The 14,363-nt window shown below is 47.0% G+C and overlaps 1 protein-coding gene across 1 annotated transcript in view; it reads left to right on the forward strand.

Moving 5' to 3' along the window:
* TTPA (alpha tocopherol transfer protein) overlaps positions 1-12,030 on the forward strand; it is a 142,584-nt gene extending 130,554 nt beyond the window's left edge. Inside the window, exon 5 of the mRNA XM_078687249.1 lies at positions 11,524-12,030. Coding sequence (XP_078543375.1) covers positions 11,524-11,697 — 174 coding nt within the window. The 3' untranslated portion in view covers positions 11,698-12,030. The remainder of the gene's footprint in view (positions 1-11,523) is intronic.
* Positions 12,031-14,363: the final 2,333 nt, after the last annotated feature.

Below are 14,363 nucleotides of genomic sequence, written 5' to 3' on the forward strand. Positions count from 1 at the left end.
CTTTAATGCCACATTTAGTATAATATGAGCCGTTGCATAGTGGAGCTCCACTTAAAGGACCGTCCGATCCAAACCCCAAATTAGCTCGCTCTGTTTTCTCTTGTGGAATCTGAACTGAGCACTAGCGAAATGCCATTTTTTTTTTTTACTGTAATGCATTGAGCTCCCAGCAGGATGTTTGCCTCTCTTTTTCCCTTCTTGAAGCAGAGAGGATAAAGTTAATTGTACTCCTATGCCCCGCCCCCTGGTGCCGCAAGCTCACTTGGCATTAATCTTGTAACATTAATGCCACCCTTTCTCCTCACCTGTGTCTCAGGTCGCGCCACCAGCAGCAAGATATTATTGCGACCCTTTTGTGTTAAAATTGAGACCGCTTCCTCGTGGTTCTTCATGTGCACTCCATTAAGCTTGAGATAGCAATACACCCGATTGCAGAGAATACCGCTTTTTTAGACTGTCGTTTGTCACGCAGCCAATCACTGGCTAGAGCCCAGCCATGGGCTGATAGCCAATCACAGGCCTCAAAAGCGTCTCCGGCTCGCGGTCAGGCTTTCTGATTGGCTGCGAGTCCCGGAGAGCCCAAAGCCTGTATTATGTATGCGGTTTAATGTCTACTTGTCCGTCGGACAAAATAGACATTAAATCTTCTTGCCCGTGGTAAAAAACAACATGGCTCGGGCGTCTGGCGATATGATTCCCCGACCCCTGTAATTGAAAGAACCCGGTAACTTCACATCTTACTGATCAACAAATGATATTACAATCCAACCGTTTAAAATGTTTTATTCAACTGGAAACTAACAACAAAGTTTACTATAGAAGCAGGTGTCATGCAATAGCATTTCATCACTGATCAAAAATTAAAACCCCAATCAGTATGACAAAAATATACATTGAATTCATCTTTATAAAACATTCTTATTTTTGTTTTGTTGATCATTCTGTCTAGGTCTATTCAAGACCTTTGGATTTTACTAAAATTCCTTATAGGGGCTTTCCACCGGCCTTGTTTATCCATTAGTGTTGTTGGTCTGTCTTTCACATTTTTCGGTGAAGCACTACTGCATGTAGCTAACTATAACTTCACTGTGAGTGGCAGCATTCTTCCCTTACACAATGAGCACATCCACACTCAAAAAGCAGACCAACCGGGGCCACCTCTCAGGCCTCCGTGGAGAGCAAGATCGGCAAGGTGCAGGTCGATGTGGCCCTTATCCAGCAGGACCTCCGCAATGCTTGTCGGAGGCAGAATTGCGCCTCTCCTCCTCAGAAGACGGCCTGAGCCAGTTGAAAACGCAGGGGGTCCCGCCTGCAGACTCAGACCTCAGAGCTACACCGCCAGGCTTAGAATGCAGAGAATCACTCGAGGCGGAACAACCTGCACCTCATAGACTAATTTGAAAAGGTTGAACAGGGTCATGCGGACACCTTCATTGAGACATGGATTCGGTCTTGGATACCTGCAGAAGCCCTCTCGCCGTGGTTTGCCATCGAGCGCACACATCGCTCTCTGGCGGCCAAACCTCCCACCGGGGCACCTCCACGTCCTATTATCATCCGGATCCTCCATTTCTGCGACAGGTATGCTGTCCTGAGAGAAGACCGACTCCATTGTCCCTTGAAATATCAGAACAGTACCATAATGATCTTCCCAGATTACAGGAGGGACATTCAGACCCAGCGTCGTAGTTATGCAGAGGGTAAGCAGAAACTTCGTAACTTGGGCCTGGCTTATGGGCTTCTCTTCCCAGCTCCTCTCAGAGTTACTTTTCAGGACAAGGCAATGTTCTTCGACACACCTCAGACAGCCTGGACATGACTCACGGAAGAACGGCCTCTGAAAGTCCATCCTACCTCTCCCCCTCCCATGTCGGACCCTTCCAGACCACGCCCTTCTCCGCCCAAGCAGCAGCGAAGGCACAATCGCTCCCGTAGGAGGGGTGAGCGGCGTGGAGACCACTCACGATCGCCTGGGACTGGCTCGCAGCAGTTGATCTCCTCTGAGGTCCCTTCGAACTTGGGCGACCGTAGGTGGGCCAGCTCCCTGCTGAGCCTAGCCCATGACCAGGAACCCACTTAGACGCTGCGCCTGGCTCTCCTCTCTCTGACTCAGTTCTATGTCGAAGCCTGGCGCTCCAGGAATCCGGAGACGATGCTGGGCTCTGACCGGGAGGCCCCATGGAAACAACACTGACTTGAAACTCATGGGGCTTGTGGCAGTGATATTTAAATGTTGACAGTGTATTATCTGACTAAATGGAGGGGTCCACCGCCGTCGCCACGACTTGCCCTGCTAACCGTTTTAGGATAGCTTCTTCTTTTTGTTTGGGGTGACAGATGCTTCGGGTTTGTGTCACTGTATGCAGCTTTACATATGTTGTTGCCTTTTGTTTCTCATGACAGCCCACGACAGCCTACTACACACATGCACCGTCTTCACCAGTAGGAGATACACAGCCAAGCACCGGCACCGTCCTTATTTTTTGGCCATGTTACGTCCTCTTACCCGAGGCCTAGATCTCCCCTGACCCTTCTCACTTCGCACCAGCCACTCCCCAGACGCACTTGCAAGGTAGGTCCCCCAGATCCAGTCTTGGAATTTCAATGGATTGCTAGGCTGCATTAAACATACTGCCGTCCTTAGAAGCGCTCAGCGTCAGTCCCCCGATGTCGTCCTCCTGCAAGAGACACACCTCCTGGGAATCCAATGCTCCTTCCTTGCCCAATATGGGTTCGACAGGGACTGGCCCTCGGGTTTCGTATGGAGCTCACAGGGGTGGCTATATTGATCTGGCGTGGGCTCCCCTTCACACCTCTCCATGTCTCAACTGATACACAGGGGCGCTACGTATCACTGTCCGGCAGGCTCGAAGGAAAGGTCTTTAATTTCCTCTCAAGTTACATTCCCCCTACCACGCTGCCCTCTACCATCCATTGCCTTATGGTTGGTTGTAATACTTTATTCGATAACAGAGTATCATAAAAGTAAATACAAATTCATCACAAAAGATAAAATTAGATAAAAACAAGTTACAGGATATAAAAGCAAAAAAGCAAGTTTAAAAACCAATTAAAATACACGTTAGTGGTGATAACAAGTCAAGTCTGGTTTGTTTAAAAAAGATGCTGATTAATAAAATGCAGTTAATATGATGAGACAGTTATACCACTTGATGTCCTACCCCATTGGAGGTGATCACCGTTCTGCCCCACGGCCACACCATAATTGGCGGGGACTTTAACGTGGTACTGCAGCCAACCCTCGATGCTACAGGGAGCCCCTCCTCTTCACGCCTCACCTGTTCAAAACGACTCTCGGGCTGGTCATCTGCACTCGGGCTCTGCGATGCCTGGCTATGGCACCCCCGCGAGAGACAGTACGCTCACCACACCCACTCCTGTATTGATTTACTTTTTCTCCCCGCCCCGACTGCCAACTGGTCTCCGGTGTTTCTATCCTCCCATGGGAAATTTCGGAGCACTCCACTATTTCTCTCCGCTTTGGTACCTCCTCCGGGGGTACACGCCTGGTCTGGCGGTTTAATGCCTGGTTTCTGCAGGACGCAGAGATTAAGGATGCGCTAGAGTTGAGGCACTATTTTTTGGCTATCACAGGCTCGGTCCCCTCCGTCGGCACACTGTGGGATGCCGGCAAAGCCGCCATACGTGGGGTGGCCAGAGGCCTAGTCCACTCGAAACGGGGAGAGCAAAATGCTCGCTTGATTCAGCTCGAAGCGCAAGCAGCACGACTAGAGGTGACCTCTGGCGTTGCGGAAGATGCCCACTCAGAGAGACCACTTGCGCTGCTTCACAAGGAGATTCCCCAGATCTCCCTTGACTCGGCCAAGACGGTCTTCTGTAGCCAGTGTCTATGAGTGGGGAGACAAAAAAGGTAAACTGCTTCATAACCTGGTCTCCTTCCCTAGAGCTAACAGAATTGTCCCCGAAGTCCGGAATGCCACTGGTACCCGCCATTGTACCTCTAAAGCCATAGTCCAGGCCTTCAAGGGGTACTACGCCCAGCTCTACTTGGCTCGACCCTCCACGACATCTTTGGCCGAGGTACTGGAGTGTGCGGAGGTCCGACTCCTCTGCCTCTCCCAGTCTGACTCGACAGACCTTGACCGTCCCTTTACTCCGGAGGAGATCCAGGGTGCCATTTCCTTATTACACTCAGGGAAGTCGCCGGGGCCTGATGGTTTTCTGCAGGAATATTATGCGGCATATCGGGACTTGCTGGTTCCTCACCTCGCTGATCTTTTCCAACACGTGGTCAAGACGGGGTCCTTCCCTCCAGAGACTGACGTGGCCACCATTGTGGTCATTCCAAAGACTCCGCCACCTTCCCTCTCCTGCACGGGCTACCGCCCAATGTCCCTCATTAATACCGAAATTAACATTTTTGCTACAGTCCTAGTTCAACGTCTTCGCCCCTTGCTACATGACTTGATCCATCCCGATCAATGCGGCTTTATGCCTGCATGGAGCCCCCTCCATCTGGCCCTAGCCCATCGCCACCGACTCACCCCATACCTAGCCCTGCTGCTAATAGAGTTTGAGAAGGCCTTTGATACAGTAGACTGGTCCTACTTAAGAGATGTTCTGACCGAGATGGGCTTCGGCCCCTGCTTTCGGTGCTTCATTCAGGTCCTGTACTCGAGCCCTCAGGCAAGGGTCCTGACTAATGGTGCCTTCTCTGAAGCGTTCCCCATCCGAAGAGGCTCCTAGGAAGGCTGTCCTCTTTCACCACTTTTATTTGCACTGGCGATGGAGCTGTTGGCATGCCTCATACGCACTGATCCCCCGATTCAAGGGTGGTCTTGGAATTCCCATCAGACCGGCAAAATCACCTTCTACGTGGATGACGTTATGCTTTTTTTGGCCGACCCGGAGAATTCCAGTTGCGCTGTCTGGAGGTGCTCAAGTCCTTCGAGGAGGTCTCGGGCCTGCGACTCAACCCTGCAAAGTCCACTTTGGTCCCCCTTCACCCCTCGTGATCCTTCTTTGACTGGCAATCTACAGTCCCTCTGCAGAGACAGTCATTTAAATATTTTGGGATTTGGATAACCCTGCTTCCTGAACTGGAATGGGCTCTCAATCTTACCCGCCTGGTCACGAAAGCCAACTCCGATCTCAAACGTTGGCAGTCTCTCCTGCTTAACCCTCTTGGTACAGGGGCACTTTTTAAAATTATGATCCTTCCCCGCTTTTTGTACATTTTACTTAACATTACTTTTCATCTCCCAGGTAGTTGGTTCGTGAGTTTGAAGGGGTAATTACCAAGTTCCTGTGGGGGAGCGGCAGACCACGTATGGCCCTAGCCCGCTGTCGGATACCTCTCTTTGATGGGGGTATGGGAATGACCAACCTCCATCTCTATTACCTGGCCACCCGACTTATTTTCATCCATGACTGGTTTGCTGGGGGCTGGTCTGATCCAGCTTACCGGACCGAGCTCGGGACTATGGACTTCCCTCAGCTGCAGGCCTACCTGTACGGTTCCCCTATCCCACAGACTATCCCACCCATCACTAGGGTGGTCCTAATGGCATGGCCCTTGGCCCTGCGCTACACACAATGGTACAAGAAACTCACACAACACACACCCCGGGACTTGGCTGCTGGAGGTACCGGCTCTCCGGGGGTTTCACCAGTGGGACTGGTTTGGGATTACACATCTCGGGGTCATCTGGGTTGGTGACCACATCTGGGCCTTCTCAGATCTGCAACAGCGTCTGTTACATACTTAACAGAAACTAAATTAAAGGAACAAACGGTTATGGTGAAAGTTCCAACAATGGAAATAATTGTGACATTTCAGAAGAACAATCTTCCTTCGAAGAAGAGTTGGATATCGAGGACAGTTCTAACATTTTGGAAACACTGCATCTTGCTGCAAGTGGCACCACATGTGCATCAACACTGGAAACCATTGAAGGAATGGCTCTACAGTCGATGGTCGTGGAGATCGAGGGACTTTGATGATTTAGTGTTGCAACAAAGGTCTTAAAGCAAAGACTCTGCTAGTACACATGTGCTTACATTTGGAGAACTTGCTTGCACCCATTAATACAGTGCATCAGTATACGGTTGAATAGCACAGATGATAGATCCTGTAGTGAAGGGTCAGTGGATGTTCAAGAAAACTACCTTACAGAGAGTAAACTATTATGACAGTAATGTATCTAATCACGGCAGAAGAACTTGAGATATTTTCCGTTGATCTTCACTTTTCTGAGCCATTTACACATTTTCGAACTATGGGCCTTATGTATTTGGAACACTCTTCCCCCAGAAATCAGATTGAATGCCTCTACTGTCTCTTTCAAAAAGGAAGTTAAAGCGATTCTCTTGGCAAAATTCACTCGATTGCAGACTAAGTAACTCTATAGACGCAGTAGTACCCTTACTAGTTTTTCACTTTCTGGTCAAGAACTCAACAAATCATCTTAGCCACATGTTTTCTGCCCGACTTGTTTTAACTGTGATGTTCCTGCTATGTTCTCCAAGGTCTTTCCTCTGTACACAAATTGTTTATGTGAGGTGTGATCTCTCCTGCATAGTATTTTCCTTTACAATTTGTAATACTATTCTTGACTTTTCTCGCATTTATTGTTTTGTATACCTTGTGATTGTGTCTATTGGAAAGTGCTCTGATATCTGCAAGGATCTTGTCCACACTATATAAAACCTTCTAAAAAAATAAATACATAAATAAGTACTGATAGGTTCCCATTCAGAGTGGAACCCAATACGAACTACCTCCTGAAAATTGAGGTAGGTCGCAAATTGAGACTTATCCTGATTTGATGTCATGACAGGGATGGTGGACTGCTAAGGACCACCTTGTCAGTGATCGGATTTAAACCAAGTAGACTTTTTTTTTAATGCAGTCCGTTTTCCATAAGGGGAGGGAAGGAGGGAGGGAGGTCTCAAGTTTAGGTGGAAAGCATTTCCAGTATAGAGCACTCTCAACGCACAACACTCTAGATCTGCTCACCTCAAATGTCTGCTTTTTATCAAAGTCTTTAAGCATACGATTGGCACAGTGCTATCCATGCCAAGCAGTAAAATGGCATGGCAGTTTTTTATTACTGGGGGATTTTAATATACATTTTGACTGCCCGCCTGGGGTCGATACGTTTGAACTGTTGGACTCCCTGAAAATGGCACAACTTACCCAATGGATTAACTCCCCCACGCATATTGGGGGGCATATCCTAGATTTGGTGTGCTCTAACTTTCCTCTGTCTGGCATTCATCCTCTTCAAATACCCAGGTCCGATCATTTTCCTGATTCAGTTCTCCTGGTCAATTGTCACAACCTGTGCTTTTTAAAAAGTCTTCTCAAAGTAGACCCTCTCAGAGGATTTACGCCTCCGTCTTCGGCAGGGTCCTGTCTACTTCCCGGCCTTTTGCCAACGTGACATTGGAGGGAGCTATAATGAATTTCACTGACTGGATCGCCCAGGCTGTAGAGTCTGTTACCCCTCCCCTCCCTGACAGGCACGTTAGAAATGCGCCGTCCAAACCATGGTACACCAGCAACCTTAGAGCACTAAAACACTCCTGCAAAAAACTTGAACGCTGTTGGAGGTTAAATTATTGCTCATTGGCGAAAGTTGCACTTAGAAAGGCCCGGAGGGAGTATTACGGAGCTAATAAGGAGGCTAAAAGCCTTTTCTTGGCTGAGCGCATTGCCGGCTCTAGAAATAACTCAAAGGAAATATTTACCATCGTACAGAATGTCCTCAATCCTAGTGCAGAGCGGATGGACCTGCCTGTCTCGGCAGAGTGGTGTGAGAAACTGTCAGACTTTTTCATTGATAAAATCCAGGCTATACAGGATTCTCTAGGGTCAGACTGTATTGGGCAGGCCGATGCACACACTTCGAGTCCACCAGTTCCCCCTCTGCCCGCTCCCTCACTGGCGGCCTTTCTGCCGATTACTCTGAAGGACTCTCTATCTATCCTTTCATCACTCAAATCCGGGTCTCCCTCTGACCCGTGTCTTGCTAGGCTGCTCGCCGAGGTTGCTGAGGTAGTTTATCCGGAGGTGAATGCCATTATAAATCTTTCACTTCAGACCGGCATTGTTCCCAAGGTTTGGAAGGAGGCTAAACTTATACCTCTTTTGAAAAAGCCCTACTTAGATCCAAACATACCTGCCAGCTATCGCCCTATTTCTCTTCTTCCGGCGGTGGCCAAGATATGTGAGAAAGCAGTTTTTAGGCAGCTATCCACTTTTGTTGAGTCATCAGGTGCTCTCCATCCTGCTCAATCCGGATTTAGAGCCTCCTATAGCACCGAGACCGCTCTTGTGGAAATATCAGAAGCCATAAGGGGGTGTCTGGATGGAGGCGGCAGAGCGGCCCTGATTTTGTTGAACCTCTCTGCCGCCTTCGATACGGTCCCTCACCAACTACTCCTTTCTAGGCTCTCTCACATTGGTGTTTCTAGGCAGGCCTGGAAGTGGCTTGAATCCTTCCTAGTAGATCGTACCCAGCAGGTCTGGATGCCTCCTTTTTCTTCCACCCCCCGGATAGAGGCTACTGGAGTTCCGCAGGGCTCGACTTTGAGCCCCCTGCTCTTTAATGTTTGTTACCCCCCTGATCTTCCTCGCAGAGGAGCTGGGTGCAAAAGTCATCGCATATACGGATGACACTCCGCTCCTCTTTACTTGGAAGGAAGGTGAAATATCTCCTTCAGCAGCCCAGCGCTGCCTTGCAGCGGTCTTTGGTTGGCTGGCCCAGGCACAGCTGAAGTGCAATGAGGGTAAGTCGGAGGTTCTCTTCTATGGCCCTTTCCCTCCGTTCTTTAAAGAGACGTTGTGGCCCCCAGAGTACCCCCAGCCTCTGTCATCTGGCAATCCTGCTAAAAATCTGGGAATCTGGTTCGAGGAAGATCTTAGATTCACTGCTCAGATAAAGCGACTGGCAGGGGTGTGCTTCGGTATCTTAAAATCTCTCAGGAAGTTCTTCCCTTTGTTACCTAGATCTGCCAGGGAGATGGTCACTCGGGCACTTATCTTGTCCCGTATCGACTATGCCAATGGCTTGTACATTGGACTCCCGGGATATCAGTCAAAGAAACTGCCAGGAATTCAGAATGCGTCTGCCAGGGTCTTGTTGCAAATCCCTGGGTGCGCAAGCATGAAGCTGCACTTACGAGACTTGCACTGGCTGCCCGTTGTCCACCGTATCCAGTTTAAGGCTCTTACGCTGGCTCATAGAGCCTTGCATGGTCTTGGGCCGGTCTACCTCCAGAGGCGATTTTCCTTCTACACGCCTCGTAGAAACCTCCGCTCTACCACTCTACGCCTGACCACCGTTCCCCGCTTTCGCAGGGTTCGGCTAGGGGGTAGCTCCCTTTCGGTTAAGGCTGCGGAGGCCTGGAATTCCCTCCCTCTGGAGCTGCGTAACATCCAGGACACTACGCTATTTAAGAAACAGCTGAAGACCTTCCTTTTTAACCAACCCATCTAAATATGCTGCTCGCTGTTATGGTTCAGCTCCGCGCCGGGACACTCTTGAATATCCGTGCGCGATATAAATGTCTAAAAACATAACATAACATAAAATGGCCAAAGCCTTTTACCACTCCAGGCACAGTATTACAGCTTTTGCTTGGTAAAATACCATCCAAGCCACCTGAAATGTGTGTGTGGGTGTGTGTGTGTGTGTGTGTGTGTGTGTGTGTATGTATATGTATATAATGCAAATTTGTAGTGCACACCATCACCTGGGAGGGTGATGTGAGGCTAGGCACACTTAGGGCCTAGTGGAACAACTAAAAAAGTCAGGTTTTCATCTTCTTGTGGAATTCAAGAAGTGAGGAGGCTCTTATCTGTAGAGGCAGATCGTTCTATGCGTTATGAGTGATGTAGAAGGCTTGACCATCAGATCTGGTTTTCCGTATGCATGGGATTTGTGCAAGTAGGAATCCGGATAAGCGGAAGTGTCTGGAAGGTTTCTAAAAGCAGATGTGATTGTTGAGGTATACTGGGCCAACGTTATGTAGGTAGTGATCTCAAAGTGTAGGTGTGGAGGTTGAATTGTGCTCATTTGTGAATAGGGAGCCAGTAGAGCTCCCTCAGGTGTGGTTCTTTGTGAGTGCAGCATGTGAGGTTGAGAGTCATTCTGGACACCCAAGTTCTGAATGGTCTTCAGCCTCCTGGTGAGTTTTTTGTTGGTCCAGACATAGAGGGTGTTCCTATAGTCCAGCTTCCTTGCTATCAGGGCATGCATGACTGTTTTCCAGGTGCTGATTGGGAGCCATTGGAAAATCTTCCTCAGGATCTTCAAGGTATGGAAGCATGAAGCAGTGACCTCATTGACTTGGGCAGTCATGTTGAGTTTACTGTTGATGATGATCCTGAGATTCTTGGCGTGTGTGTTGGTCCTAGCTCTGTTGGCCACCAGGTGGAGGTCAACAGTGATGTTCTCTTCCCCAATAGCATGGTTTTGTTCTTGTTGGCATTCAGCTTTAGAATTTGGTCTTCATCCAGTGGGTGATTTCAGTCATGCAGGTATTTAACTTGATCCGCTTACTGAGCATTTTGTTTGTGATGGAGAGAATGAGTCACATGTCAAAGTTGTAGGAGAGGACATTGATACAGTGAGTGCGGATGTTGCTGTCTAGAGGGATTGTGTGCGTGTTGAAGAGGGTCGGTTTCAGCGAGGTTCCTTGTGGTACTTCACAGATTAGGTTGCAGGCGCCAGAGGTGTATGGTACCAGGCTGACTGAGTTGGTCCTTCCAGTCAGGAAGGAGCAGATCCGTTGTAGTGCTTGTCCTTGAATTCCGATGTTGTGTGGGTGTCTGATGATGGGTTGAGAGAATGTGTCACATGCTGTGGAGATGTCCAGGACCATGATGACCATCAAGTTTTCTTTGCCCAGAATCATGTGGATGTCATCTGTGGCAGCAAAGAAGGCAGTTTCTGTGCTCTGGTTGGGTCTGAAACCAGACTGAGTGGTGTCTAATAATTGGTGGTCGTTGAGTTATTCTCTGAGGTGTCGGTTAATGATTTTGCTTCTTAGAACTTGGCCAGGAATGGTAGAAGGGAGATAGGTATGTTATTGACAAGTGTTGAAGGGTCCAGAGAAGGTATGTTCAGCAGTGGAAGGACTGTTGCATTTTTCCAAGCATATGGGAAGGTCACAGAAGAGACGGAGGCATTGAGAATGGGTGTGCGCATGGTGCTGATGGGTTGAGGTTCTCTGGAGTAGGGGGAAGGGGTCATATGGATGGACATTATGGTGGCGGCAGTTTTTCCTGGAGGGATGATGGTGCAAGTGGTTAGTAATGGCTCTTATCTGCATGAACTGTACAAAAGTCAAACCTGCTTGCTTGGATAATGCTGGTTGCCTTCACTGGATCTTTCCAATCCTGTATCACTGATTTATTTGTTTCCTTTGTGAAAGCTGCTGTGAAGGAAAATAGAAAAAACAAAGCAGTGTGAAAGAAGAGCACTGGTGAGGCTTCACATGACATTTTCGTAACCCCCTCATTTGTTGTTTCAGATCTATATGCATGGAAGTGACTACACAGAGAGCCTGCAGCAGCACTTTGGAGCGAACATCCTCCCTCCAGAATATGGCGGTGTGGGCTGTGGCATGGATGAACTGTGCGAGGAATGGACCGAATTTATAATGAAGTCAGAAGAATATCTTCTTGACATTTCTCAGGTTACCTAGTACGAGTACAAAATTTGTCAGCCAAGCATGGACTGTTCTTCACAGCGACAGCAGAGATGGTCGTGCTCAGTGGCAACTCAGCAGCAATAGATACTGTGCTGTAGGCAGTTAAAACTAACCTTAGCACATAACGTTTCAAAATCCCCGAAACACAAGTGAGAAAGTTCTCTGTCCAAAACAGTTTACACGGGGCAATTGAATCATTGGTCAGCATCATCTCATGCGTCGGACAAGGTTTTACGAATGTACCAGAATACTGTTTACAAAAGAGACACTTTTTAACCTGCAATTTCTGCGTGTATACAAGTTTGTAATTAAAAAGTCTGATCAACAGGTGATTTATGAACTACGTGCAATTTGCAGAACAAGAGAACCTACCCTCTCATGTCACTGTCCTAACAGCTTTTCTCTTGAAATTGTGTACTAGCCTGACTTTTCAATCATAAGCTAGAGTTTAGGTCTTTCCCCTGTGCATCAGGATTTCATATGGCCAATCAATGCTTTTGAGCGGTACTGGTGGCTCAGTAAAACACAAGGCTTCTGGCAGAGTGGTTTATAAATGTAACCAGAACCCTGAGATAGCTCTGTTGGACCATAACTGCCGGTACCCATTTAGTATTGTTTGTACTACAGGTTTACTTTTTTCGTACGTTTATTTTCAAACAGGGTTACGTTTTTTGACAACACAATCACAGTTCAAAAGCACACTAATACAATAACATGAAACTAAACACAATGTAAGCCCAGCTCAACCTAAAAAAAATAGCACAATGTTTTTGTGTTGATGTTGCGTTGCTATGGGATCCAGTCCTGCTCCTTCCATTGGAGGAAATCCTTAATTCACGGAGATTATAGTTCCTCCAGTTAGGAAAATTCCCAAGTTTTATATCATCCCTATAAAATATAGGCCTTGAAACCACCCATTTCTGTGGAGTTGCCAGTCATGCTTCTTTGAGCTGGAGAAGCAAGGTTAATAGCAAAACCATCTTTTCACTTTTTGCTAAAACAAGCAAGATCCTGTTTACGGTATGCTCAGAAAAACAAGGGCATTCAAGTAGTAGAGCAATGCAAATTTGCTGACTTGGCATCTGCTTTAATAACCTAGATCTGGTGTAGTGCCATCATGCAATGAGCAGCTGTGGAAACCTCATTCTTGCACTGGTTTGTCAGTACAAATGTTGGTGTTTGAACAAGCAAGTTAGGACCAAGTTGCACTGCGAATTGATAATGTAATCTGGTCCGCATAGATGTATATATTTTTTTATAATTCAAAACCGCACATCCTGCTTGCATTACCAGCTGAAATGCCATGGTAGGTTTGTAGACCTCTTAATCTGGAACCAAAGAGCTGAAACACTTTTAAAAGTAGCGATTTATGGTTTAGCGCATTATGTGCGAAGTGTGAGCCCAACAGGATCCCAAGAGGTACTTCCAACTTCACCACTTTAAATGATCCTGTGCTAATTGTCCTCTACCTGGGTCCCCTTTCCTTCTTCTACCAAAAGTACACTGCGTGGTGCCAAAGTGAAAGCTGTACAAGCAACTGGACTTACTCCTGGAAGATGATATAAGCTAACTTTGTGCTCATGTTGGGAACAGGACCAACATGATCCACTGGATTTTCTGAAAACGTTTAGGGTGATTGAAGTTCACACTATCTGGTATCAGGGATTATATTCAAGCTATTATGTTGTATTTAATCCTTTGAACAGTAGGGTTCAGGAAGAGAACGTTTTCACTGATTTTCCATCAATAACGTGTATCCCTCTGCCAGCATCTGCTACAAGGGCTGATTCGGAGTTGTACTACCAACTTTATATTTGCAGGCAAGAGATTTGTTTGATTTGATTGGGGGTTTTTTCTTAATGGAACCACCTATTTTTATTGAGAGAGTACCAATTGCTGTAGAACATGATTGAATATCTGGATGGATTGCACAAAGCGCATTTTATAAAACATAAATTGCAGGAAATTGCATTTTATTTCTATGATACGGGATTCACTAGCTATGTGAGGATCCCAGGAGCTCTGCTCCAGCTGCTTGCAGTGATGTATACTGTATGAACCATTGATTAGGCAACTCGTTATCCAGTGCTTTAGTACAAGTGGCAGAAGGTTGCCTCCATATTTCTGCTGATTTGATCTTCCAGTTGCTGCTCTCCTAAACTGGAAGTGAGAGGATCCAGCTTCTTTACCAAATACATTTTTGGGTTGGATGAAGGTTCTGTGGTGTTTTAGCAGTCACAAACTATTCAGTTCCCTGTGTTTGAAAACCTAATTACTTGAATAATCCTGTGAACCTTAAATTCCTAAAATATTTTACTTAGAATAGTTTTTAATATGTGAAGATTTGAATATATGTAAATAAACGTAGTTATTGTCAGGTGACATAGCTGTGAGTCTGTGTAACTATTCATACATATCAACCAGATGTTTGTGTCAGATGAAACTAGAACTACTCCATAAAATCCCAAGGCCATCAGCAAAGCCATACTGCCATACCCTCGCAGGTCGAGTACAGTTTGCAGTAGTTCTAAATAACCACCTGGAGTACACTGATGTCTTCTATGTGGTAGGCCACAGATAATAAGCTTGATTTTTTCACAAAAGAGAATTAAAGATCTACCTTAGCAGGGATGGAGATTAATCTCAACACCGTTAACAAT

Source organism: Lissotriton helveticus, chromosome 4_1 (assembly GCF_964261635.1).
Source record: "Lissotriton helveticus chromosome 4_1, aLisHel1.1, whole genome shotgun sequence".
Taxonomy (NCBI): domain Eukaryota; kingdom Metazoa; phylum Chordata; class Amphibia; order Caudata; family Salamandridae; genus Lissotriton; species Lissotriton helveticus.